Genomic DNA, 27,987 nt, shown 5'->3' with positions numbered 1-27,987 from the left:
TCAAATCACTTAAAGTCAGTGGACTGACACGGGAAGAGTCAACAAGATATTTGAATTTTACTAAACCTCACTCAGCACGGTATTTCAGAAAGCCTTTACCCCAGTAAAATTTTCCCATTCTTCTGGAGGATCCTGAGGCGTCATCAGGCCTGAAGAAATAGATCATCTCTTCAAGGAACTCTTAGTCTACTCCACAATCTTCTCCCAGTTGGGTTTACCTGGAAAACCTCCAAAGGATGGCCTCAAGGAGGCCTGATCGAATGTTTGCACCACCACAGCTACTTATGACATAAAGTAGTGGCTCTACTTTGAGCCCCTCACCACATGTTTCAGACTGAGCCAACCTAAGGAGGAAGTGCATTTCTTCTTCTGAGGGGTCACTACCCACAACTCGTAGACATAAATGAGGGTTGGAAAATGGCTGGTCAATCAAAAATGTCATCTTCAGAGTCGGTCTTCTCTTAACCATGATGCTTCCTACACATCATGCTGATCCACTTTCCTATAATCCGTAACATTAAAGCTTCCTCGCAATAACTCTCCCTGAATCGTATGTGTTTGACATAGTTTGAGAACCGCTGCTTTAAAGCACGAGTTAGTGTTTAACCTGGAAACATAATCTGCTCGGGGGAAAATCTGCCTGCAAGTTAAAGAAACCAAACACACCTTTACCTGCTTTTTTATGTGTGTGTTTGTGTGTGTGGAAAAATGAGTAACACGCTACAAGTGCTAATTAGATTTTACTTTTAAACGACTGATAATATTTTCTGGTGTTACAGCAGCAGACTGATGATGAATCTATAGAAGGAAGAACCTGAAACAGCAGAAAACTGAGGGTTAATGTTCAGTCGTTCCTGCGATGAAACAAACGCTGCAACACAAAGACAATTTTCCTTGTTTTGGAAACTTATGTGGATCTGAGACATGCCCACAGGCAGGTACTTCTCTCTAACAAAGTAAACAACTGGGTAACATATTTTGGTTTTGGAGTGTAACATATAAAGCTTCACAGTTTTTTTAAATAGATAGAATTTAAAAATGAATTTGGAAATAGTTCCAGTTGAAGCCAGACGTGAGGGATCACGGAGCGGCTTGGCGGCGCTCTTTGGGGGCTGGTTTACTCCCCCTTTCACCGTTTTTGAGTTTGTTTTTAGAAGCTGGTAAAGAAAAAAAGAGCTTTTAAAACTTGTCTTCCCCCTCTGCCTGCCAGCAAAGCGCCTACAGTCTGAGTTCAGTTTGATTGTCTCCATCCCACAATGAGTCACAAACAAAAAGGAGGAAGTTCGTGTTCCTTTGGTTGGGGGGGAATCCATCCTGTGAGAAATACTGACTTTGGGATGAAGCTCACGCCCTCCGGTATTCCCAAATTGCACTTTATCGTCCACTAACGCTCTTCCTTCAGCAAGTTGCCAAAGTGGAGGCTTTGATGCCTGCTTTGGAGTCCATGTTGGCAACCAGAAGTTTAAGTGTGTCTCCGGATGAGCGAATCAGTTCCCGCCCACTGAAACGAACACACAATAAGTTGGAAGTCAGTTGTTGAGCCTTTCGCTTTACCATGATACCATAATGACGTGTTTTAGATTTCTGCTACTTTCTATTTAAAATGTTTATATTTAGAGTCGAAAGATTAAAAATACAAACAGTGCTGCGATTTCCATGATACCTCACATTAATCTGTGAACTGTTTTCTTAGATGTCTTAAGTTTTCTTTATATGATTTTCTTTTTTGTGCTTTTTATACTTTACTTACATGGTATATGTTTTATTAAGCACAGTTTATCATGTGTTTTGCTGTTGTTAAAGCTTTGGTAACAACAACGGCCTACATGACCTGTGCTGTACCTCAATATGGCTCCACTTCCATGATATGTGCTACTACTTAGATCAACCTTTAAAAACTTTGCACTGCTAATCAATTGTACGTTGACGACATCCAAATAGACTTACATCAGACACCGACTCCTCCTGTCCTTAACTATTGCTAGCTAGCTTTCTTTGCTCGGTCTCTCATGTGTTTATGTTGGACTGAGTTTTTGCAAACATCACAATTGCAATTGATATGCCATCTGTACTTTTACACTCACATGCTATATTCCATCCCGACCAGGCTGACACCGTTCACGGCCAGGATTCGATCGCCCGTTCTGAGTTTCTGACATTTGGCGGCCGGGGACTCGGGAACGACTGACTTCACATAAATGCCGCTCATTCTCAGCGGTGTTTTCTACATGAAGACATAAAAACATGACAAAAAAATGTGATAACTTGGAGCATTGAAGGGATTACAACATTTTTATAATTAAGTTATAATTTAAATCTATATGCCCCTCATATTTGCTAAATATTTTTTCATCCCTGGTGGGAGTAGAATTTTGCCATGATGCTGTAAACACATTAGAGAGGTGGTTAGAAAATTTGTTGATTGAAAGTTTGCTGTAAAAGAGGAGTGACACACTGCAGAAGCTCTGCAGTAAAGCAGAAAAAGATATTTAAGCTCCCAAGAGGAGGATTTGTATTTTTATTACACAGCTTAAAAGATGTCTGTCAGAATCAACAGATTAAAAAAATGACATAAAAAGAAAATGGAAGAAAATCAAGCAAATATTGCGGTGTAGGTGGAACTTGTTACATGTTGGTGTTTTCTGATCATTCTGCCAAACAATTGTTTAACTACGTATTTCGGGATAAGCATAAGGAAGCAAACACATCAGATTCAGTTCATTGTAAGAGTTTTATTGTGTTGTAGCACCTTATTTGTCACAGTGTCATTACAGTGTTAAGCACTGATCTGTAGAGTCTGGACTGCAGGAACATTTAGTGATTAAATGAGAGCTTTCAGCCTTCCAGCAGTTTGCAGTCTGAACTAATTAGCGTCCGATCTCATCAGTTAAACTCACTTCCTCCTGCCTACTACTTTATTTACAAACAGTGATTGTGAATACGTACCGTCCCATCTACGAGTGCCAGCCCGAGACCGTGAGGCCCTTTGTGGAGCTCCACCGCAAACACTTCCTCTCTGTCTTCTTCTTCCTCTGCTGCTGCTTCCTCGTTTCCCGTCTTCCTCCCAACACTTCCACTGACTAAACAAACACAGACAAACACATCAGATCAAAGAGGCGTCCAGGAGTTGATTCCCACACTGTTCTCCAATAAGTCTGGTGGGTGGAGCTTCTGCATGTACATCACAGACTGAATCTATTTTCAGTCTTTTTCACGCTGCTATAAAAGATGGACGTAGCCACAGTGACGTCAGCCAATGATGCGTGGCCAGAGCGTTAGCTGTTAGGGAAGCTAACAAGCGTTTCACATGACATAATCTGAGGCCTCAAGTGAGCATTAGAGGAACTGCAGATTTTCACATCATTTTATTTTATTTTTGTCCTGAAGTTGCCGCTTGGGGTCGTCCTGTCAAAACACCATCGACAGCAGCCTTCCCCCTCCCCAAAAATAAACCCTGATCCCCCCCCCCCCCTCCTCCCCCACTGTCTGCCCCCCACGCAGGACCTGCCCCGAACAATACCGCTGCCGATTAAGATTCCACGCACCAACCCAGCTGTAAATTCCCATGACGGATCCGCCGCTGCTTTCCTTCCCTGACATCACCTCCCCTCTGTCATCAAACCTTCACCAATCATCACGCGTACCTGAAACCTCAGAGCTAGATGCAGGCGAGCGCAGGACGAATATAAAAACTCTATTTACATAACTTACAGCATGATGCTCAAACGCTTCATTTTATTCATTTGCTTCATTTTAAAAAACAAAACACTGACAACATCATTATTATTATTATTATTATTATTATTATTATTATTATTATAAGGACAAAACAGAAGAAAACAAAGTTCTTTTTTTGTTTTTTTGCCAATATTCTTAAAGAAAACTTTTAAAAATAGCTTTCCTTGCAGAATGTGTCTCAGTTCTTATGAAGTTATATTCATGCCACATAAAGTTTTCATGTGATTTTGGAGGTTTTAGAAGCTAAACAACTGAAAAAAATAGCCGTTGGTTGTTATCACATGAACTTGGGTAACCTTAACTTTAACTGTCTAGGAAGGGACAAATTTATCACTTCTCATAATGATTTATTTAATACTTGATGAAAATACTGAAGCGTTCAAATTCCCCTGCAATTAGACTGAACAACAATGGGCTTTTATCATAAAACTGTAAAGAGAAAAGAAAACTAAAGCTTTTCCTCTTTACTTTGGTCTTAGTTTAATTTACAGTTAAACGTTGCAGATTTTAAAATCATATAGGAATGTGCCAATTATTTTCCTTGGAAACAATTTTATCGTTAGTTCATAAAGGCTAAATAAAAATACCAACAACCCCCCCACACACACACATAAGTGCTTATCTGTAATGGAAGAAGGAGAAGCAGGAAATTATTCAAACAGTGGAAGAAATGAACATTTAACATTTAATGGATCCACCTTTATATAAAAGTATAAACGGTGCAGATTAAACTGAGGGATTTCCTGCCCTTAAGTAGAGAGAAGGTGCCAGATGGCTCAGGTCCAGTGTAATCCTCAAAGCTTCTCAGCAAATTACTTTTGTTAAAAGCGTTAAGAGGGAAAACACAAAGCAACAAGTGACCAATGAGAGTAAAGACGTCTGATTAAGATCAACCAAATCCTGCTTCTGTTGGAGCGCTGAGGCCCACCGGGGCATCTGTCAGCGAGCGCCTTAGCACAGGTGATGAAAAGCGTTCCTGAAGGTTCAGATGTGAGGGATCGTTGGAGCAGATCCTCCTTCCTGAATCCACTACAGCACTTTTAACCATTACAGCCTCTGTTTTATATGCATGTTGTGTCTTTGGTGTGTATTTGGTAAATGTCTTGAGGAAATTTTTCTACCTACTTTGGGACTAAAAACACATCTCAGAGCTGAAGGCAACAAGCAGCTCCAGTGGCTGTGGCTCAAGAGGTGGCGCGAGTCCCCAACTAACAGAAACCCAAATTTCCCCTGAAGGCTCCACCACAGTGTGAGTGTGCGTCATGCCGTGTTGTCCGTCTTTATATACAGTCTCTGGATGTCGTTATTTTTCACAGTTGGGTCGAAAAATGTTTGAAACTTGGGAATTGACTCATTATTTTCTCAGCGACTCCCTCTCACTCCTACAGATGACCTCATGACGGAGGCGTCCATAAACAATAGGGGTGGGAGAGGAAGCTCTCTTTCCTCTGCACAGTGAACCCACCCTGAGCAGCCTTCCACTTGAAATTCCTGACCTCCAGAGTCAGTAAAAGAAGAAGAGGAAGAGGAGGAGGGCGAAGCCACCTTTATGTGGACAAATATGCAGCCGGCCCACAGGGTCAGGCTGCTAAATACTCCCCTAAAGACTTAAAGGGGGTTCGAGAAGGAGACAAAGGTGGGAGTCACCCTGTGTGTCATCTGAATTAAAACGTGCTGCGTGCCAATGAAGCCAAGAAAGAACTACAAAAATGTGGTCAGGTTGTTGGCATGTGCACCAACTAAGGGGGCTCAATCTTTGTTTTAGTGACTGCTGAACATGTTCTACGCTCACTGACAACCAAAAAACCCACTAAAGCATCTGAGAAGCCAGAAAAACATAAGCTGAGCTCTGAAAATGATTTGCAGTACTGATTAACGCTCATATATTTTCATCAATGGCTTCAGGCCCTCGTATCCCACATGGAAGTTGTTGTGTTCTTGAAACATCTTTACAGCAGAAACAAAATATAAATAACTTTTATGACAGTAACTTCATACCAAACCTATGGAAGGTGAATGTTTGTTAAAGCCTGATGTTCAGGGTTCAAAGAGTAGATAAATAGATATTTAGAGCTTTGTTTGGGTTTGTATTTACTTGAGATTCAGACTGATACTTCTTTCCTGATTTGTAGCACACTCTTACCTTTCTTTAGTTGGCGGGTGCCCTCCTGCAGGTCAGCCTCCAGCTCAGCCAGCTCCATCCCCTGTGGGGTGTTGGGTGGCGTGAGCAGGCAGGATGGGTCCAGCGCCAGGCTCTTGTGGTAGCCCATGTCGGCCTGTCCTGGGAGGGTGTTCTGCAGCTCCAGGCTCTTCAGCTTCTGGGCCAGGACGGCCTCACAGCTGCTCAGGTCACCGGGAGGGACTCGGGCCTGAGCTGGTTCCGCAGATGTAAGAGAGTCTGGGTCTACCGGGTCGGAGACCGCCTGTTCGGCGGGATCCTGGGCGACTCTGACCGAGGCCGAGGTCGCAGACTGGCTGTCTGTAGTCGTCTCATTGACAGGCTGAGTTTGGGCAAAGTAAAATTAATCAACAGAAGACGCGGAAACATCAAAGTGTCTCATTTACTGCCGTCTCGTTATGGCGGTGCAGAGAGCTCGTTACCTGCTCCTCCGCTTCGGGTTCGGCTCGGGTTTCACTGCGAGGAAGCTGGCTGATGAAGTCCTGCAGACGTGCGAGCTGTTCAAACAGCGCCGGCTCCACGATGGGTTTGCCTAGCTCCAGGTGAAACGTGCTGCTGGGCAGGATGAGCGGCGGGTGGTTGTCGAAGCTCTCCAGGATGTCGGCTGCGCAAATGAAGAAGAGGAGAAGGGAAAGTCCAATCACCATCCATCAAAAACAACCTGAACTTCATTACAACTCTAATAAAATTTGATCCTGCATGTTTATGTGGAGCTGCTGGGTTTGGTTTAACGTTGATTAAAAGCAGTACATACACTACAGGCTGTTAAGAAAGGCTTTGATCACGGGTCACCAGACTGATACCAATTCTTTGTAATCAAGGAGACCAGTAAATTATGTTTTTAATTGTGACGTGCAACCAATCAGTAGCTCTGCAGGCAGCATGTTGCACTAAACCAGAATGGTGACTGTAGAGAGGGCATCAGAGCTGAATCAGGGGCGATCCCCTAGTCACCATCGTTCGCTGCCTACACGGAAAATCTGAAGTCACCACAAATAAAAAGAAATGCAGCTTCATTAAAGCGCAAACTTCTAATACGTCAGCCAAACTGGTGAAAGGTGGTTCTCACAAACAGCTGTAGCTCAGAAGGAGACGTGCCGGCTGAAACATTTTTTTATGGTTACAGCGATAAAAGGGTTGTTTTATCTTCACTTAGTTAAATATTTTGTATCCTTCGCATGATGAATACCTCTCAACAAAATCACTTTGATGGAATCTGGTTAATCTGAAGTTGGAGGTGAAAAAGGTTAGAGTGAGGTGGTGGTGGTGGCTGCGAGTTAACTGTGATTGGTGGAAACAGGCTGACAGGCCAGGATTACTCTCCACCGTACGCCCACATTAATCCTGCCAATGTTCATTTTTTTTCTCAGTTTCAGCTCGTTAAGCGGAGTCTTGCTCCCCCGATGAAGAAGCTTCACTCCAGCAGCTCTGAGTTAGAGTGTAAATCTTTTAACTCTGAAGTTTGCTCGACTTTCTGGAATAGTTTTGTTATCAGTTCATTTGCAAAACTAACAAGATATAATTAACAATTCATTTTTTGAAATAATAATCTTTATATTGATTATTGATTATTATATTGATTTATATTGATTGACATCTGAAATCCATGGTTGTTTTACATTTATATTTTAACTTTGATTTTTGTTGAGATTGACAGCTTTGGGCCTCCGTAAATGTTACACCTCTACACCTCGACCTCTAAATAAATATGCACAAAACCATGAAAGGAGACGCGCTCACAGCTGCACAGGATAAATACCTGACAATATAGTGAGTATAACAATAAACAGGCGTCGTCAGCTGATGTTTCAGGAATTTCAAGATTGCTTCTCAGCTGCTGAGGAGAGTCTCTTCTTCTCTTTTTGTTTTTTAATCACATTATTAAACCTGCTGCCTGCCCTGTTATTTATAATGACATATTCCTCAGTCAAAATTGTCTGACAACAAGTTTGAGCATGCAAAGCTGCACAACAGGTCGTTCTGATTCCTCCTGAGTGAGGAGTCTGATTACTGCAGTTTGCTGTAAACAAGGTCGTCTTGTAGGGAGGACAAAACTGAAAATGTTTCTAGTAACAAAACAACACTTGCAGTATGAAGAACTTCACAAAAACTGCATTAAAATGCACTTTGTCAGCTCTTTGTCACAGCCTTTTAATTATGAAATCCAAGCAAAAGTAACGGGAACTGTTGATGACAGGAGAATGTATTAGGCAGTTGCATTTATTATTCATTCCCAATAAAAGTTATTACAAAAAAGGCATCACAGTTAGCCAAAACCCAATGTGATGTTTTTACATTTGTAAATATGAAACATTCAAATATTTGCATACATATTAGGGGCATTAGAAAAATATATTTTTTTGTGCTAATTTGCTTAATCAGAAAATGTTGGTTTATTTTTCTGATTGGCAGCAGCTGAAGAACAGCAGCTCGTTCATACCTGCCACGAGTCAATTAACAACATTCTTCTCAAAGGTGCTAAACGCTCTCAATTACAGACGAGGTTTGGCTCTTTGAAGTTTGAGATGAGTCCAAACTCATCGTTTTTCAGCCTGCAGGGTTACTTTAGTGATGGGCCGTGCTTTAGCCCTAAAACAGAAGGTTTTCCTAAACCTGACTAAGATGTTTTTAAGGCCCGAAAAAACCAAAACATAAAGGTCTGACTAGGCCACTGCTAACCCTCCAACCTCATAATGTGACCTTTGCAGGCCTCTAAAATTGATCATTTAGAATCTGTGCATTAAGTTAATCCTTAGAACGATTTTAACTGGAAACTGCTCGTTAAATCGACTGTTATTAACTATACTGGGGCCCAAATGCTCCAAGTGTCTGTTCCAAAAAAAAAAAAACAATCTCTGAGTAGCACTGAGATTTAAAAACACTTCAAATTCTTTCAGTTACAATAAATCGATCAGTGTGGCTGTCCTCTCAGGTGTTACAATAAAATAGAGAGAATTTATGGGGCTATGACTCATGTTAGTAGTAAGAAGAAAAACTTGACATGACTTTGAAAGCATTAATATAACTTTGGATGTAGCAGCAGCGAGGTTTGGAGGGTCGCTGAGGTCAGACGGGTTGACTTACAGTGCTGTGCTTCCTAAAGAAATATGGTTAGGCTCTTAAACACATTAGCAGAGGGAAGATTTATGAGAATTGGAGGATAGAATGAAGGTTAACTTGTTCTCAGGAAAAGTGCATGTAGAGACTCAAACACCATAATATGGCAGGAAGAAGACACTGAGAAGGACCAAACTTGAGCTAAGAAAACATCTGCGATGATCCGTCCACAACAGCAATTCTTTCTGAAGCATTCAAATATTTGGTGTTTGGGACACTGTGAGCCCGTGGGCTGTAGTTACACAGAGAACTAAAAACGTGCTGCACACGAACAGAGCTGGTAAAAAGCCGGACAGGCTAAAAATGACCACAGACGGGACACAAGGCTGCTACGTCATCATTCAGTAAGTCTGTTCTTTACCCGTTCTGAAGGCGTCCTCTGCATCACCCAGTGACGGGCTCCATCCGGGGGGGCAGGCCTTCCCAGAGTTGTACTCCCTCAACATGTGGTGAAGCTGGGCGGGTTTCAGAGCAGAGAACTCGGTCCTGAGAGAAACCCAGGATGCCTGGAAGGACATAAAACGACAAAGAAAAGACAAAAACATCAATAAACACGAGGCAAAGCTCCTCTGAAGCTCTTCATGGGTTAAAATATGGGTTCATAAAAGAATTTCCCTGATGCTTTAGTTTTAAGTAGGAGTCATAAAAGCTCCTTATTGGACTGTATTTTTCCCATCATGCTTCCATATGAGCAACTCTCTCATTTACATGCAAAGTATTCTAAACTAACTAGATAACATGCAAACAGGAAGCTGTGGTAACACGGCCTCATGGGAAAAATGTGTCCACAGTAGCACTTAAAGTTTCAGTTTTTCTTGTGTTTACTCTCCAGTGAGAGGTGCGCGCTAAGTTTCACTAATCAACTCGTCCTGCGTGTTCTGTGCAGCGTGAGAACTGTAAACTCGCCTTTATCTCCACACTCTTAGCGGGAAAGTCCACATCGTGAAACATGGTGATCGCCTCACAGCTGCAGCCACTCAAGCACACTTAAGACAATATTTGATATTTGATCTTTTGATGAGTGCAGCAGTATAAGGATACAGGTGAGTCACCTGGTTGTGTTATTGAACCTACGGAGTCCAAAAGGATCAAAATTAAATACTTAAAAAAAACATTATCCTTATAAACATTAGTTTAGTTTGTCTTTGTCTTCTTTGTACGATGAGCAGAATCCCAGAAGGAGATGTGCTTGTTCAGCTGCACAGGCCTTAACGACAGACAGACGCTGATAATGAGTGTTTTTCCGAAACATCGGGTGATGTCATCCTGCCAGCTGATCTGAGCTGAGCGTCTGCTGAAGGTAGCTCGAGGACACGGAAACAGGCGAGTCGCCTGGCTGCGTCATAGTGTGTTTGAAGTCCAAAATGATGCAAAATTAACAAAAACATAACCAAATCATACTCAATCATCTTTGTCCTTTTTTATTTTATTATATCCTTTTTGTTTTGTTAGTATGATGACATGTTATGACATCACTCTGCCTGCTGATGTTCCTGAAACACAGAGGATTCCTTCTGCTGGAAGTAGCTTGAGGATATGGAAACAGGTGATTCACTGCATACTATTCATGCATCTGTTACAGGACAAACTTTACAAACATGACACCTTTCATTCGGCCTGCTCCCACTTGAACTACTGAAGGTAAAGACAGTGCTCAGACTTGCTGGGGCCAACAGAAGCTGGAAGCTGCTCGGCCACAGAGACGCCACGCTGAGCCGAGGAGAAGAAGATGAACTTTAAGTTCCACTTACAAACAACCCAAACTTTAAAAATGTCTAATTTTTAAAGATGTCTGAGATTTAATGTCCCCCTAAAATAAGGCCCTCCAGATGCCATGTTCTCTGGCACAACAAGCGACACCACTTCCCACATCTGGTAATTTACAGCTGTGCCAGCGAGCCACTTCAGCTCTTAGCAGCTCCAGATGGAAAAGCAGAAATCTTCAGAGGGTGTGCCGTTTAGCGGCAGCCACCAAGCGACCTCATGCCAGGGGGGAGGGGCGGCGAGAAGCAGCAACTCCGAGGCAGAAAAGACAAAACGCTGCGCCCGTCAGATGAGTCATGGGTGGTGCTGCGCGTCATGCAGTAAAAACAGGTGTCAGCCTCGCAGTGTGAAACCAGAGTTATGGTTCAATAGTCAGTAAATGTTTCCGTTTTTTAAACTGGGTATATGAAACACAGAGAGTGTACATCATGTTCTTTAATAATCAATAAGTGTGCTGTAGATGAAAGACTTCTTGAGGTTATGCACTGGTAAAAATAATGGTTGTTTTATATGACTGAGGTTATTTAAAGACAAACCATGTGACCTCAGACTGACACAAGAAGGCCTAAATATAAACTCCTTACCCGCCCACCCCTCAGTCAGGGCCAGCTTAAACTGCCCTCGTGTCCTTAAGTAACGTTAACTAACTGAATGACCTTCTAGGTGCTTTGTACCTGGGGAACTTTGCAGGTCCGTTTCCCTTCAGTGGCTCAGTGTTTAATAACATACTAAGTGAGAGCTCAGCTTCCTTCTTAGAGTAAACAGGATCTGAATAGGTAGCTATGTGAACAGCCTGCTTAAGGACGGACTAAAGTGGCGAGCTACCGCAGCACCACACAGGCTGAAGTGTAGACACAAATATGAGCAGGTTGTTCTCCGATTGTCTGTCAGCCTTTAAGATGATTTTTCTCCGCTCTGTGTTTGAACAGCTCCTTAAACGAGGCCTTAACCTGATAATTTCTGAAGTGTTAGTCCGAGCAAACAGGATATCCTCATCACAGCCAAGTGAAGTCAGCCACACCTTCACTGGCAGTGTGACATCAGGGTTTAAAACATTTTAGTGTGTTTACTCTGTTTCCTCATACTGCAGCTGTTCTCAAGGGGACAATAACCACAAAGCAAGAGCGTGCTTCCACAGACAGCACTGGCCTCGGCTCTGCGGCAGTGCTGTCAAACATGTGGCCCGGGGGCCAGAACAGGCCTGACAGTGCGTCTGATTCAGCCCGCTGTATGTTTTCTTTTTTCTTTTAATATGATGTCGGTTATTTTGTGGTAAAACAGAAATCCTTTCTTCTTCTTTCATTTTTTCTGTTGCTTCTTCCCTTTCAATGCTCATTTTCTTCATTTTTCGTTCCGTCTTTATTTTTCTAATTTATCTATTTTCTTTCTTTTTTACTCTTCTCTCTTTTGTTCTTTCATTTCTTTCTCTCCTTCATTTCATTTTCCTTTTGTTCCTTTCTTTGTGTCTTTCCTTTATTCTTGTATTTCCTCTGTTCCTTCGCTTGCTTTTCGTTGTTTTTCTCCTCCCCCTTTTATCCTTCTTTCCTTTGTGTGCCCCTTCCCTTTCCTCCTTCTCTTCTCATAACTGGTTTTTACTCGTCCAGTTTAAGATCAAACTGGTCTGTAAGGGGACCACAATCTAAAATGACTGACACGCTGCTCTGCGGTGTTACTGGTCACCATAATGTTTGACAGAAGGAGCCAAGAGTTTGGAAAATGTAATTGAGCTTTAGATTTCCCCAAAAATGGAAAGTTTTAAATGAGCCAGAAACATTTAACTCGTACACATTAGAGGAAATACTCGGGCTGGCGTAAACATGACTCTGCCGCTCGGCTACACCCGCCTGCGGTAAGACAAACAGGAAAGGAAAAGAGGATGTCCTCTGACCTGCAGCAGGGTTTCTTTGGGTGTGGCCAGCAGATTGACAGCAGCAGAGAGCTTCTGGAAAAACTCTGTGGCCAGATCACCCAGACCGATGCTCTGGATCCAGTCCATCAGCAGGTCCAGGTTGGCCCGGATCTGCACGCCTCGGGACCACTGATAGAACCCAGCGACAGATCCTGAACAACAACAGAGAGAGGACATGAATGATATTTAAGTTTATTTGCACGTCAGCTTTCATTAGAAGTTAAAGAAAGAGAAGCATAAACATTCTCATACATATAAAAGAGCAAAATAAGACAAAATATGAGAAAACAATAAGAAGACAGACTACAAAGAAACTCACAGTTAATATTATATTATGTGCATTAAATGAGAAATAACAGATCTTACCTCTCTCCATGAGGGTGTTGAAGAGCGATGCATTGATGAAGAAGAACAGGTAGGCGCAGAGCTGTAACGCGATGTCTGGATGCACCTGGAAGGCCGTCAGCAGCTTCAGCGCCTCCTTCAGGACCTCCAGGATGCTCTCAAGACCATCGGGCACTCGCAGCTGACCGCTCTCTGAGAAAGGGTTCCCATCCAGCAGGCCAGACAGGGCTGAATACATGCTCTGTGGAGGGGGTAGGAGACATCATGAACTACTGACATGAACTCCCTTTGTTATGCTGTGACTCAAGAAACAACTGAAAGCATGTAATGGCACATTAGGGCCCTCTGAAGGTAAAAACAGTAAAAATAGTGAATTTACAAAAAAGGGCAAATTTAAATACGCAGAAAAACTTGTGTATTTTTTTCTAAAAGGCTAATTTATAAGTAATTACACAAAGAGAGGTGCAACACAAATCACGTGTAAGGTGTGCAGGACATCATAATAAGACAGGAAGGCATTCACAGAGTGAACAGGAAGCCCTGCAGAAAAGCCCGAGGCTCACGGCACAAAGGGCAGCTGTAGAGACATGAATAGCCCAATGCTGCAGTTACACCACAGTTTGACTTATTTCAGACACACATGCGAGTATTTTAAAGTCTTTTTCACACCGTTTTTGGCTCTCCTAGAATAAAGTCTGTTTTTTCTGCTAATTTGCTCAAAGAATAAACTTAAAGCATAATTTCACGGTTATACTTGCATCTCATTTTGTTCTTGGTGCTTCTATATGTCTCACTGAACAAGAGCACCTGTTGAATTGTTGATCGGAGCCTCTTTTTTTTAAACTTGTAAATCTGTGCCGTGCCCAGAAAAGCTAACTAAACACTCAAAAATGATTCATACAACATAATCTGTTTATAACAGTTTCATTCTCCCACAGATTTAATGACTGTATGGTAGTGCTATATTTGCAGCATTCATAACCCAAACATGACCCTCCCTGCTGTTTGTGTGGAAAACGTGGGCATTTTTCTGATCTCCTAGAAAGTGAACTCCATGCTGAAAATCTGAGGCTGCATGGCAGCAAGTTTGTATTTACTTTGAGCTCAAAAATCCACCTGCAGCTTGAAGGAAGCAGACTCTACACTGACAGATTTACAGTGTAGATAAATAAACCTGCAAGCTTTTCGTACTGAATACTACCTCGCCGTCAGCTCTTATCACTCCTCGTGCTGCTGCTTAGACAATTCTGCCATTGTTTCACACGCATGACATCAACCGCTGCCTCATCAAACACACCAACACACTCACACAACATGACTAAGATAATGAGCTCAGACACGCTGACAGAGGCCGTAACCCTGCATGCCTGAGGCAACAGGTCAGCTGATAGTTTACAGTGAAACACAGCAGACCTGCAGGTGTTGAGCTGGGCTGATGGTTTAAAATTACTTTCTGTGCACATAGGCGCCTTTTTTCTGCTTCTTTAACACATTTTTTCCACAGTTTTATTTACAGTGTAGTCACAAATAGCTTTAGCAGGGAGAAAAAGAAGAACTGAAGAGTCATACTTCACAGGAAATTAACAAAAAGACCCTTTTTGACTCCTCCTCCCTTCCTTTTTGTCTTTTGGGTGTTTCTCATATGACAACTTGTCTTCCTCTGCAGGAAACAGACTCATAGCCGCTAATCCTCCCTTTCTCCAACAGAAAAACAGTCAAGTGAAACATGTATAAGTAATACATGTCAAGACAATTCAGAGTACATTATATTCTCAGTAAAGGTGGAGCTGAGTGAATACAGAGCCTCAAAAGTGATAAATTAATGTCTGACAAACAAAACACTTTATAAGACTAAAAACATACAATAAGAGAATTATATTTTCAGAAAGTCATTCGAAAAATCTTTGAGTAAACAAAACAGGACAGGCTGTTCCTGCTTCCTTCCTCAGAAGTTGCAGGGTTGTGGCGGTGGTGCAGTTTCTACTCATAAAAATCCTCAACATCCCAGACTGGTTTCAGATTTGTAAAAATATGCTGTCTGGCATTTTATCTCTAAGAAGGCAATTATTAAAGTTAAAAACAACTGAAATTCCAACCCCTCCCCCCTTTTTAAAATCTCTAACATTAACATATGAGTTGTAGTGTCTTATGCTCAGATTTAAGGTGGATTATCTTTCTCTGTCAGTCTTCCACTGCTAAATTCTTCATATTTAATGTTTTCTAAAATAAAGCTCAAACACCCAATCCAATGAACCTTAATCCACCATCATTTTGGAGTGGACAAGAGCTTTAAATGTTTGTGCTTTAATGTTGACTGGATTTGGTGTAAACCAGACAGCCTTAGAGTGCCACTTCAGCCTGGGAAAGTCACATAAAATCAGCCTAGGAGTGTCTCATCAGGCTGTAAAACTACAAACCCGACTGCTGTCAAATCCAAATCCAGACACAAGATGATTCCCAACATTCACAAGTCTAAATCAAAGAGTGTGCCCAGAGGTTTTAAGGGTTTAGAATAAATTATCTTCCTAACATCTGTCAGTTTCTCACGTTTCCCTTTACAGTATCTTGTGGTGTTCCTCAGGGCTCTATTTAAGGGCCATGTTTTTTTTATCCATCCATTTTATTCTTTTTAACCCTTTCAAGCATAGTGGTCACTACAGTGTACAGCTATTCAAAGGCTGTTTTCTTGTATTTGATGATATACTTGCACATAAACACAACACAGAGTGAATATTATTTGTGCGTTTGTCAAATTCATAAGTCAAAACATATGTTGTCCACCTAAGTGTACATGTATAAAACGCTCTGAAAAGTACATATTAAAAAAAAAAAGAGTTCAAAACTCTGTTTTTCATGCCTGAAGATGAATAAAAATACTTAAGAAAAAAATCCTGATTGAGGTTGTCATAATTCATGCATGAAAGGGTTATGGTCACGGGGATGCTGGAGCCAGCTGTCACAGGGATGACACAGACACAGTCAGCCCATTACCCTCACATTGACACCTTCTGGCGATTTAGAGCCGCCAATTAACCGAAGATGCAAGTCTTTGGACTGTGAGAGAAAGAGAGTACCTGGAGTGAACTCATGGGAAGAACATGCAAACTCCACACAGGAAGGCTTCAAACCATGCTCTCTAGCTATGAGGTCACACTGCTAACCACCGTATCCCCGTGAAATAACAACATAGAATTCATGCCTGAGACTATAAAGACCTAAAAAAACTGTTTGTAATAGATGCATGTGGACATGTTGTTAAAGTCTGTTGGTTATCACATCTTAATCTGAAGTTGAATCTTACAGTTACAGCTGCATATTTTTAACTTGGGCGGATGCAGATTTACCACTTTTGGCTTTGCATCATTGGGCGTCTTTGCACAGCAATTGCCAGATATGTTCTGGTCAGTCCTGCTGATTATGAACATGAAAATGTGTTTTTCATTTTGTTTGCTGCATTTTTCTCGACGTTTAATTTTGCTTTTCAAAATATTCTGTCATGTAACTCGAAAGCTGGAGAACATTTTCACATTGTGGGTCTGCTTTTGTTAATCAACAAACCAAAGTGACCCAGAGAGAGAAGACTGTGTTTATGTTGCACTCAGTGGAAAACAGTGTATTTAAGACATTTAAAACATTTTAAAGACCAGCAGACACCATCTAATTATCTTTTTGACAAAAACAGCGACAAGCTGGTTTGCTTTTAATTGTTCAATTTTATGTCAGATATTCTCCATCCACCATCAGCTGTGTCCTGGCTAAAGAGCCACATTTACACTAATTATGTTTTCATTTAGTCTGCAAAATAATAATTCCGCTGTTCATTTTTGTTTGTGTTTAAATCCTCTATAAACCACACTAAAACACACCTGCTGTTCTTTAAAGCGTTTTGCAATGTAGCTTCAACATTAAAGAAAATGCTCACATTGCAGTTCTGGTTTATGTTATTTAACAAACCAGTGTAGCCTCGAGGGAGAGGACTGTGTGTGTGTTTATGTCGTGGTCAGTGGAAAAGACACTCGCTCAGTATCTCACAGGCCTTTCCTGCCTGAGAGTTTGTGTTTCCATTCTGTTATTGTGTTTTCTGTCTGGACAACGCTCAATGAAAACAGAATACGCTGTTTGCACTAGACTTCCTGGTTCATGTGTGACCAACACTGAGATTAGAGAGGCCAAAGGAGATGTGATGTAATTTTTATGTGAGCTCTTTATGTTATCAAGCCAACCTTTGTTAGGTAGTAGACGGTCTGCTGGAAGGTGAACATGATGACTTCCTCCAAGACTGTCATGGCTTCCTCGCAGGCTGTCCGAGTGGATGATATCTCAGAGTCAAGCAGACCTGTAGAGACATACAAATAAGTCTTAACAGCACACACACAAACACAGACAGCGGTGAGAAGGATGAATGCCCACCTTCATCCTCCTGGTCCAGCCTCCATGGCAGCAGCTGTGGGACTTCATGCTGGATGAAGTGCAGCAGTTCGATGGAGTTAGCCATCCACAGCACCAGCGGCTGCAGGCCCGGGATCAGCTCCTTCATACTGAGCAGCCGCAGCTGCTCCGACTGCTCGTCGCCAGAGCTCCTGATATAAAACAACCAGTGGGAGATTAGATCTGAAGCAAGCCTGAGAAGACACTGTGAGCTGTCTATAAACAGAAAAAGGTTGTTACAAAGACCCAAGTGTCCGTTCAACAAATGTGATATTTATTGCATTTTATTGAACTACTTTAACTTTTATGTTCTTGTGTTTAATGAAAATTTTAATTTACTGGTTTTCTGGATAAATAAACTCCATCTTATCCTATCCATTCACTCTTAACTTCCCCGTTAAGGTTTAACATTTAACTGATTAGTACTTTGATAACCAGTCACGTGTTGTTTTGGGAGGTTTGAGTTTACTAAACAATTAAATGTGGGATGTTTTAAAAATCAAGCAATTACTATTAATTCTGCAGATTAACTGATATTTAAACTTACTATACGTATGTTTTGCCTCCAACATGACAGCCATGCTAGTCAGTAGTCTTTGGTTATCTAGTATAAAAAGTGGTCTCCATGTCTGCTTGCTTCAAACCATTTACAGTTAACTTCCTTTTTAATTTCTGCAAATCAGCAAAATACTGTGCGTGGTTAAGCACAGTTAAACACAAGTTCCTGCTCCACTTCAAGAAGCTGCGTTTTGTCTTTTCCCAATAAAATGAGTCAAAGTTTCTGATTTGTGATGGACTAATTAGTTAACTGACTGAAAGCAAATGTAGGAGGTGTTTTTATGGGTTTGTTATGACTCGCTGTGTTTTCTACTGCTACACAGCTGTTCGCTCTACATGTCATGTAGGTCATATGATCCTTTGGATTCCTCCCTTTTATCGAAGCCCACACAATGACCTCTGACTCAGAATCTGTTGACCTTTGATAGCTTTTCTCTTGCTGAGACAGACAGTTTTTAATTCTCATGATTATTCGTGATCACAACACAAACTTAGCTTTTTGTGCACAACCTAAAATTAAAATAACTTAACCCTTTTCTAGAGGATCATGTTAGTTTCATTCAGAAAGTATAAGAGGACATATATCTTGTACTCACATTTCTGGCTGGATTGCTGCAAGTTCCTTTGTCTTCTCCTAAGGGGGACAAAACACAGATAAGACATTATTTCATGGCTGCTTTAAGTTTACTAATGGGATGTAATGGGATGGAAAGCTGCTGTCAGGATATCCGAACATAAAGCAGTGTCAGTTTTGCTACTGAAAAGCATGGATACAGGCATTTTTGGCCTTATTGCACATGCAATAGGAGTGGATGACCATTTAAATGAGTCATACAGATGTGATTTGATAATGTTTGTTGCACACAATTTACTGTAAATTGTACTAAATTTTATTCCCCAAAAAGTATGTTTTATTTTCCGCGTGATGCAGCTGTGACAGGAATGTTGATTTCTTTGGAAAGCCAGGGGAAGTTGTTATCAGAATGAGTGCGTAATTATTGTAGATGGAAGGCTCAAAGCTGTGAGCAGTGCCTGGGCATTTGGTTCTGTCCTGCAGCTCTTCATTCAGTCCTCAGTGTGAATGTTTAGAGTCAAATCTCACATATTTCAGGTCCTTAAAACTGAACCTAACAGAGCAGAGATCAACTGAACCTGATAAAGAGCGTTACTTACAAAGTATAAAGGCAACCAAATTACTTTTTCTAGTATTTAGTGACAATTTCTAAACAAAAATTGCTCCATAATGGAAACTGCAGAGCGCACAATAGCATCTGTGTGATTTTTCTCAGCGGTGCACACATACACAGAGCTCTGCGACATCAAAAATGGACTTTAAAACTTCTTCTAAATCTTCTTTCTAGTATCAGAGCTGTTAGATTTTTAACCTTAACCTTTTTAATCTTATTATCACTCTCACATTTGAAAACCCTAACCCCAAGCAAAAAAAGAAAAAAGAAAAAAACTGACTGGAAACCCAACTGCCAAATAATGCTTTGGTCATTAGATTTAACGTGCTGCCGAGTTTTTGTCCTTACCCATGTAATGAGCTGGATCTGATTGGACAGCTGAAGCAGCAGCTGTCTGAAATGCGTCAGCTCAAATGTGGAGGCTGAGTGCTGGATGCAGAGACTCAGCAGGAAAGCCGGTGTCAGCTTCGGTTCATTCCCACTGGGGTCCAACATGTCCAGGATCTGTTGTAGGACTCTTTCCTCCTGGTCGAGTTCATAGCTCAGCGAAGCCTCAGTGCCCTCCAGGTCTCTCCAACGAGGAGGTAAAGGCTTCCTCTGGAGCTTTTTCCTAGCCACCAAGGAGCCGCATGAAAAACAAGAGGTCTTTGAGTCAGAGTTTGGGCAGAGTCTGGTCATCCAAGGAGGCGTGTGGAGTGATCCTGGTTTGCTTGTAGGATCCTTAAACATGAACAAGTAGTGTTTCCCCAAGCCAACCAAATCTCCTGGATTCAGTTCAACCTCCTCTTTAAGGAGTAAACCATTTCGGGTCACGGGAGCTCCATGAAGGGGCTTCAGCATCGTCAGCGCCTTTCTGTGCTCTCCTCCTGTGGAAGTTTGGCTGTTAGAGTCCAGTCGTCTGACACAGCAGTGCTGTGGTAACACATCTGGAGCAAACAGGAGGATGTCCACCTTCAGCCTCTCCTCATCTTCTCCAGTGTGATGCTCCCTGCAGCAGCCAAAGATGGTGGTGGTCCCACTCATGAGATAGATGACAAAATCCTGCAAAAAAAAAGAAAAAAAAAGAAGAAGACATTTGTATCAAATGTTTCGCACAATAAATTCAGCTGCAAATCTGGCAGATCAACTGCTTCGGTTTCCATTGTAATATCCCCCGTTTACACTGGTACGCGCCACCAACTCCTCCTGGAGTGATCTTTGGTAAGCTCTAACTGAAGACCTTGGCAATATTTAACTGTGAAGCCATATAAGTTAGGTTACAACTTCTATGACACAAGAAGTTGTAACTCAAATATACTTTATCCAATCTGGCATAAACTTTTCATTTAATCTGCCAGTACTGACTAAAATGTGATAAGCACAATCCAACATTCATGACTTTGTCACTGTGGGTTCCGATCAAGCCATAGGAGTAGTGGGTGTTCTCTAATGCCACCTATTGGGCACAGGAAGTGATTTGTAACTCGTTTGTGGAACTGCCAAAAAGAGTCCAACAGTTTTAGCTTTTCCTTAAATCACACCTGTACACAGAAAACTGATGGTGGATGGAAAGCAGTAAAAAGACTCTTGTTCTCCGTTTATCTGCACAGGTTTTGGCTGTGATTACAGCAACGAGCGCAGCTCTTTGCGAGTGAAATGCTCTCGCTGTTGGACTCTGTACCACCAGCGAAGACTTCCTGCTGTGTCTTCCATGACAGCAACAACACAAGCTTTCATTTTGCAACCTTAATTCTTCCTCTAATGCAATTCTATTCTTCAAGCAAACATTCATTCAAAGTAGCAGTCAGCGGGAAGCCTGGGATTGATTTCCTTGTGTAACACTTTGGAAATAAACCAGGAGTGTGCGTGCAAGCAGCAGTAGGATCATCTGGTAAAAGTACAACTTGAACTGGCAGAGCAAGGCGGGACAGGAATGGAAGGGCTTATGAGCGAGACGGTGAGGACCAGGAGCTCAGGGTCACCACGTTAAGACTCTTAGTCAGGCGATGATAGCCTATCATCTCTGCTGCCTAAAGCCAAGCAGCCTCAGCGTGAAGGCAGGGCTACAACAGCATTCATATGAGAGGGTGTTATTGCTTTGTTACTTTTAAGATATAAAGGCTATTTACAGACAAAATGATTAATAACTGGGATGCATTGCTGTAATGGGTAATGGTATCAACCAATATTCCACCAGTCAAACAATATTCCACCATCAACCAATATTCCACCAGTCAAACATATGCTGACTCCACCATCCTGACTGAAACACACTCAAGCTTGCTTAAAAACGCAGCTCATTCAATAACAATAAAAAGTTAATGGGCATCGCGCCACCGCAGAAGTTGCGGCTCAGCATCAAAACTCTCTCTCCAATGAAATAAATGCCAAGGAAAGCCAAATTCAGTTTTGTTTCTTTGGTCTCCAACAACACAGTTTCAAAAAACAACCCAAAAATCAGCTTTCAGTTCCTGTTGCACGACTGCTGGTCCGCCACAGACCCGCCTCGTTCCTTTGCTTTGGCTTTGGGTCGACCCATTGTTGCAGAGTAAGATTAGGTCGGCTGCAGCTCTCAGTGTGCTGCCGTGCTCCCAGCATCCTGCTCAGTCAGCAATCCCCAGCAGCGGGGATAAAAACACTGCGAGAAAGAGCTTCCTGTTCCTGGGAATGGGCTAAAGCCACAGCGTGCTCTCTGGTTTACTGTGCAAAAGAGATTTTTAAACAGGCGATGTTGACAAGGACAGATTTTGGAAGTAAGGACAGTTTGAAACAGAGGTCAGGTACACTGGTATGTTGATTACAGCACAGCAGTGTTTACATGCTACAGTTTATCCTTCTAATCAGGACTGCCTCTTTGTTCTGCCAAAGATCCTAAGCAGGTTTCCTTCTGACAGAAGGTTGAGCACTCTGTTCTTCATCCTTTCATTGACACATGATGACACAGGGCTCACCCTGAGCCTGAACAGGATCACCTGGTCCTAACACACCTGTGTAGCAGTGATTCCGCCCTGTCTGACTCTCTGACTGAGGGATTTTCTCCTTGCGTTACATAACAAGCTCAGTTCGCCACTATATGTTTCTCTTCCTCTTGTCTCTTTTAAGCTTGTTTGCTTACACGCTCACAGGACACACTCAAGGGCAATAACAGGTCTTCACAGAACCAGGTTTATTATACTTAACTAAAACTTTACAATAAAAATCAACCTCAAGTCTTTAAAATGTCAAAGAAGGAGTCCAGAAACTGCCTGCAAATCTGCTTGATTATAAGTTTTCAATCATCTGTAGGTCAGCTTTAAACTGTGGATACTATTATTGGCAATAACTTGGTTAAATGTGACCAGGCTGAAAACAGCACTGAAAGAGAACAACAGCACCCACCTGTAGCTGATATTACAGCAGCACATCGTTCTCTTCATTTCCAGATCCATATTTTTGTTGTTTGACTATACCAGAGCAGTTTTGCATGAGTGGCAGGTAAAATAAATAAACAAATAAAATCCTTATTTCTCTCACACGGGGTTTCGTGCAGGCCCCTCAGTTCAACCTCAATCCAAAACAAGCTGTTTTAGCTTCTCCAACTTTAGACTAACTTTCATGTGATTTGCTACCACTCACAAATAAGCAAGTGGGTGGGACTTCTTTCCCTGAGTTGACCAAATTAGGCTTATCCTCTATGTGACATCATACACAGCCCAGGGTAGGAAAAAAAGTAACTGAAACTGAGTGTTTAGAGCAGGCTGAAGTCTGAGCTTACAGGGATAACTGTTTCCTACAATGACCTCATTATCTGAAACTTTGGAGTTCAGAAAGGTCTCATCTGCTTAAGGTAATTATAGTTATATACAGATACCTTAAGTTGGTCTGCCACTCACCTGTCTGTGGCTGTAGCCCTGCAGCAGGAGGAAATAAGGGAAGTCAAAGGGTGGGTGGATGGAGTACTGGGTTGTGTTATCATCGCTGCTCTCCGTCTCTTCCTTTTCCATGCCAAGACGCAGCACTTCCTTGTCGGCCTCAGCCTCGGGATCCTCTCTGAGCGCACTCTGTTGGGCCTTGCTAGCCTCCTTGCCCATCGCGGACAAATCCATCTCGCTGAGGCTCCTCCAGATGCCGAGTCCATCTGTGTCCTCCCCACTGCTGTCCACAAACAGGGAGGTCACTCTGGAGCGGGTCTTCTGCAGCTTACGAGCCTGGGCATTGATCCCTGGGTGGACAAGAAGATGCTATGTCATCGAATGTGTTGACACCTGAGTATGTTTCACGACTCATTTTGGACTTTTAAAAAGTCTTTATCTTCTTACTATAAAAAGCTTCCAAAGTTTGGTGCAGTAATTAATTCACTCTATGCTGATGATGCTAGACTCTATCCGCTTGTTAGTCTCTTAGAAAAAAATGATCTAAAATAAAATCCACAGAGCTCAAGGACGTCTTAGTTTATCAGATCTTCATTACCTAGAAACATCCGGCAGCTCTTCTTCTTGTGGTATACTTAATCTCAATTAATCAATCTCAGGTGCGCTGCAGTGATATTTCTAACTGACAGATTCAAGGCAGAATTGCACAGGGTTACGGTCAAAGATGACTTTTGTGATTATTACAAATTAGTAGTAGTTCACAGGTAATACTAGCCCGACTACAGCTTATGTTACTTAGGTTTTTGTATAATTTAGTTCATAACATCTACTTAATTATATAAACAACAATAAAGAACATCATATAGATCAAACTAAATATACTAAAATAGAGATACATAAAGTGTTTGATGCTCCAGTTGCCTCGTGTCACTTAATTAAAAAATAACTAATTCAAATTCAGAAATAAACCATTTAAAATTAAATCAGGACAAACACAGCAGAAGACTGGACTTCTCAAATTTGTGTGGCCTCTATTAATAATGTCAGCTTTAGACAAACTTTGAATCGGCGCCAGGAAAAACAGAAGAACTACCTCTCGTGTTTTTAAAGTTATCTTTACGATAAACAGAAATCCTCCCAAAATTACTCCGGTCATCCGAGCTGACTCCAGCATAACACTTTTCTGCTCTGGCTTCAGTTCAAATGCAACATAACTACAGGAAAAAGGGGGGAAATGTGCAGGGAAGGTGAGATGTGACCACCTCTATCAGATACCAGCAGCCGCTCTGTCGGCCTGACGTAACACAAACACTATTCAGCTCGTTGGGAGCCATTAAGCGAGGTGGAATGTCCACAGGGTCCGGCTTCACACCCGGTGCTCCACTGCCCTTATCAGCTGTGGAAATGGGTGTTTTCCACATTGTTCAGCACTGCTGTGACAGGCTGGGCTTGATGCCTAAAAACCCGGCGGAGGTAAAAGGCAGCTTTCCCCCGGTCAGAGAGGAGGAAGGGGAGGGTAGATCACAGAGCTATGAGAACCAATGCAGAGCTGCACAGATATAGAACTCTAAACGCCAATATTTGAATGTGACTTAGATAAGTCTTTTATGTATTAAACCATTTTTGTAGTCACCCAATACTCTCATGTGTCACCAACAGCTTCTCAACTGCTTTCTCTGTGAATCACCCTGCATGAATTTTTCCATGAAAACTGAAAGCAAAGCAACACTAACTAATGCTAGCTTAGAAATGGAGTCTATTAATCACCAACAAATTACCAGCTCATAGAACAACACAGAATCTAACAAAAACTCTGCATACAGGGAAAAAATATCTGTCTTTAATTTTTGTCTTTGTTAATTTGGTCTACCCTATAATGAAACCTGTGACTGCCTGTGTTTATACTAAACTTCTGAAATCTTAAAATCTGACAAATACCAACCAGTTTCCTGACAGCTAAAACAAACTAGGAAAAAACCCCTAAACATTCTTAAACTAATAAATGAGAAAACTCAATCTGAAAATGAAACTGGAACGCTAAAAACTAATAAACACTGTAGACTAAACACTGTACCTTTTTTAAAATGTACAATCAGCTCAAAAACCGTAATTTTAAAAAAATGAAGAAAACCTTCAGTAGAAATCAAATTATAATTAAGGTTATCTGTAATTTAAGCTTCGCGCTATCAGACCAATCCTGATTAAAAAGCCGTCAGAGTGTCGGTCCAGAGCTGAAAGGGACCACAACAAACGTGAGCCAAAGTCAACAGGACCGCTCAGCCCCCAGAGCGCAGGAAGTCAGTTCTGACAGAAAGAAAAACACAGCAGCTATAGGCCTGGTGGGAAGAGCTGCGTTGTGCCTTGATGCTTTGCGAGGACCTTATGGACCCTTGAATTAAAGCAAAGAGCAGGGCAGCTTTTGTTTCCTCCTGACCTCTGCTGCATGACTGTTTGAACCAGTGATAAGAGGCACAATGAAACCCAGCAATAAGAAACATCTAAGGCTCCCAAGGCTAAGGCTCAGTGATTGATAACCCCAGTGGGAGGATGTTAGGGTCACGGTGCAGGTGTTAGGCACCATGCATACCTGCTGTGATCGTGTCCCTGTCCTTTAAACTTTGCTCTTCCACGCTCGCCCGCAGCTGGATCTCAAAACGCCTGGAGAAGCCATCCTTCGGCTTCCACAGCGACTGCAGCATCAGGGGCCTCTCGCTGTCACCCACAACCCTAAAGCACTCTCTCTTCCACTGGTTATCAGCCCCCGTCTGGCCAATAACGTCGCACAGCACGTAGTTGTTGGGGTCTTCTTTTTCCAGACAGTACCTGAAGAGAAAAAAACAGAGAAATGAAGCATTAGCAATAAGTCTGGAAGTTGTTTTTCACACTGAAGCAGTCGTAAATGTTTCTGATTTCTAAGTTTCCCCTTTTTGTCCTCAACATCGGCTCAGAATCCAGACATATTTAATTTACAATTAGATCAAATAGACAAAAGCAGTAAATTCTCACATGTTAAAATCTAGTTTGACCTAAAAGTAGCACTACTTCACTTTTACTTTGTTTCTTTTAGGAATAAATCTTATTGCAAGGACTCAACAACATGTTTTAGGACCAAGAGAAAACCTCTTGCCTTTCCAAGGCCTGCTTCACCAGCTCCTTTGCACTGGACTGAGTGGTAGCCAGCACACTCTTGTAGTTGGTCCCCTGGCAGATGTCACTGCCAAAGATCTTCAGGATACCAGGAATGGACATTTGGCTGGATAGCTCAGCCGGGTCGTCCACAACCTGGAGGTCTCCAGACAAGCTCCCGCCACTACCACTCGCCACCTGGACATGCCGTCCACCGTCTCTCAGGTTGGGGCTTTGGTTGAACACAGTGGAAAACCTGTTGTTGTGGCGGCGGATTTTGCTCTTGGCTGGCTGCCGGACGCCAACGCTCTCAGCAGAGCGGACAGTGCTGTTCGAGTTGTTGGACCTGATTGGAGTGAGAGGACAGAACACTAAAAGATCCTGCACACGAACCATGATCTGTCTAAAGTTCTCCACTTCAGACCCAAATTTAGAACTGAAACAAACCAGGATTTTGTTTTTACAGTTATCTAAACTCATCAGCTAATTGTTTGGTCTCTGTGAACCTGTTTAAACCTTTACATAAGTCATTATGTTACCTTAATCAATAGACAACTATGTTATTCTCATTTATAGCATTTCTATTGAAAAAAAAAAGCAGAAATACAGTCATAAAATCTAACTGAAAAGAAAACATGGGCCAAAATACTGCTAACATATAAAAAGTCATTACTAAGGCTGTGTAATTGCTCCTTTAATTAATATAGTTGCAATTAAAGCTATAACTTCGTTTTTTTCTCATTATAGGTCTCCTACCTAAGACCAGATATAACTCATTTATCCTTTAGTACAACAGCTCAAAATAAAGTTAAACGCAACGTAAATGAAATTAAATGTTAACTTATTAACAATATTTTCCCCATAGTCTTAATTTCTAATATTATCATCATTACAAGCATTAATCATGCACATCTTTATATTCATCTCAACATCAAATGACTTAATTTCTTGGTGCACTGGTATAAAATGCAGATATAGCAATATAAATTATGTCTTAATGTGCAAAGTTATAACTGGAGCTGGCTAATGCGTATACTTAAAACGATTACATCTTCTAAAACTAATGCTGCTGCGATTATAAACCTTTATGTTTCTACTGGAGGTAGAAAACTGGGCAGTTCTTGTTTCCCACCGTTGCCAATAGCATTTATCATAGGTTGGAGTTACTCTCCAGTATTCTACACTGTAAGATTACTGCTGTAGTAAATTGGCGATATGTAAATAAAACTAATTAAAATAGATTCGATTAAAGCATGTAGAGACTTACTGGACAGATCCATTGCTGGGTTTCCTTCCCAGTTTGGCCAGGCGCCTTTTGGGAGAGCGGATGAGTAAACCCACGGGAAAGTTCAGGGTTTGTTTATTTACGTGGCTGCTTCTCTCCTCCGAAATCATTATTTTAACGTTTTTTCAGCTTCTACATAAACATGGTGAACATGGCTTTATTCACAACTAGTTTTCAGCGAGCGTAGTCTACTATTTCGACTCCCAGAAAATCAGGAAAAAGTGTGTAAGTACTCCAACAGTGTATCGGCATCCATGAGAGTTCACATTCCCACATATGCTGAAGGAGAACCAACTTCAAGCTGCTAAAATCGGACCGCTGGAGGGTAAAATCCAAACTGGAGTCGACGTTAAGGAGGAAATACAAAAAAACAGACGCTTACGTTGCTTTTTATCCGTTTCTGAGCTGTAAAACGAGTGAAATCAAAGCCAGGTCCATGATAAGAAAGCCGTTAACTCCGTCCGGAATTCTGAAGCGGACTGAATGAAACTACCTGCTGCTGCACGAGCCACTACAGCAAC

General features: G+C 41.8%; 1 protein-coding gene across 1 annotated transcript; it reads right to left on the bottom strand.

The window, feature by feature from the left end:
* Positions 1–727: 727 nt before the first annotated feature.
* Positions 728–27,987, bottom strand: radil2a (Ras association and DIL domains 2a). Its single transcript, XM_086290098.1, has 16 exons — positions 27,449–27,987; positions 26,183–26,527; positions 25,643–25,878; positions 23,077–23,405; positions 19,574–20,266; positions 18,635–18,672; positions 17,463–17,632; positions 17,276–17,388; positions 13,074–13,293; positions 12,687–12,859; positions 9,396–9,540; positions 6,340–6,521; positions 5,882–6,239; positions 2,947–3,080; positions 2,085–2,224; positions 728–1,501 (listed from the first exon to the last, which is right to left on the bottom strand). The coding sequence occupies exons 1-16, from the start codon at positions 27,574–27,576 to the stop codon at positions 1,399–1,401; spliced, it is 3,507 nt and encodes a 1,168-aa protein (XP_086146224.1). The 5' UTR covers positions 27,577–27,987; the 3' UTR covers positions 728–1,398.

This window comes from Aulonocara sp. 'chitande type north' Nkhata Bay, linkage group LG4 (genome assembly GCF_057382095.1).
Source record: "Aulonocara sp. 'chitande type north' Nkhata Bay isolate Kocher_YH1m ecotype deep benthic linkage group LG4, A_spYH_male_GT1.1, whole genome shotgun sequence".
NCBI lineage: Eukaryota > Metazoa > Chordata > Actinopteri > Cichliformes > Cichlidae > Aulonocara > Aulonocara sp. 'chitande type north' Nkhata Bay.
This window is presented reverse-complemented; position numbering and strand designations above follow the sequence as displayed.

Bases quoted from the DNA above. Each gene is read 5' to 3' on its own strand.
- radil2a (XM_086290098.1), bottom strand. From the start codon at position 27,576: ATGATTTCGGAGGAGAGAAGCAGCCACGTAAATAAACAAACCCTGAAC. The intron at 13,294-17,275 runs GTTGGCTTGATA...CCCCCTCCACAG, and splicing joins CCGTCTACTACCTAACAAAG to AGCATGTATTCAGCCCTGTC. The intron at 2,225-2,946 runs GTACGTATTCAC...GTCTTCATGTAG, and splicing joins TGGCACTCGTAGATGGGACG to AAAACACCGCTGAGAATGAG.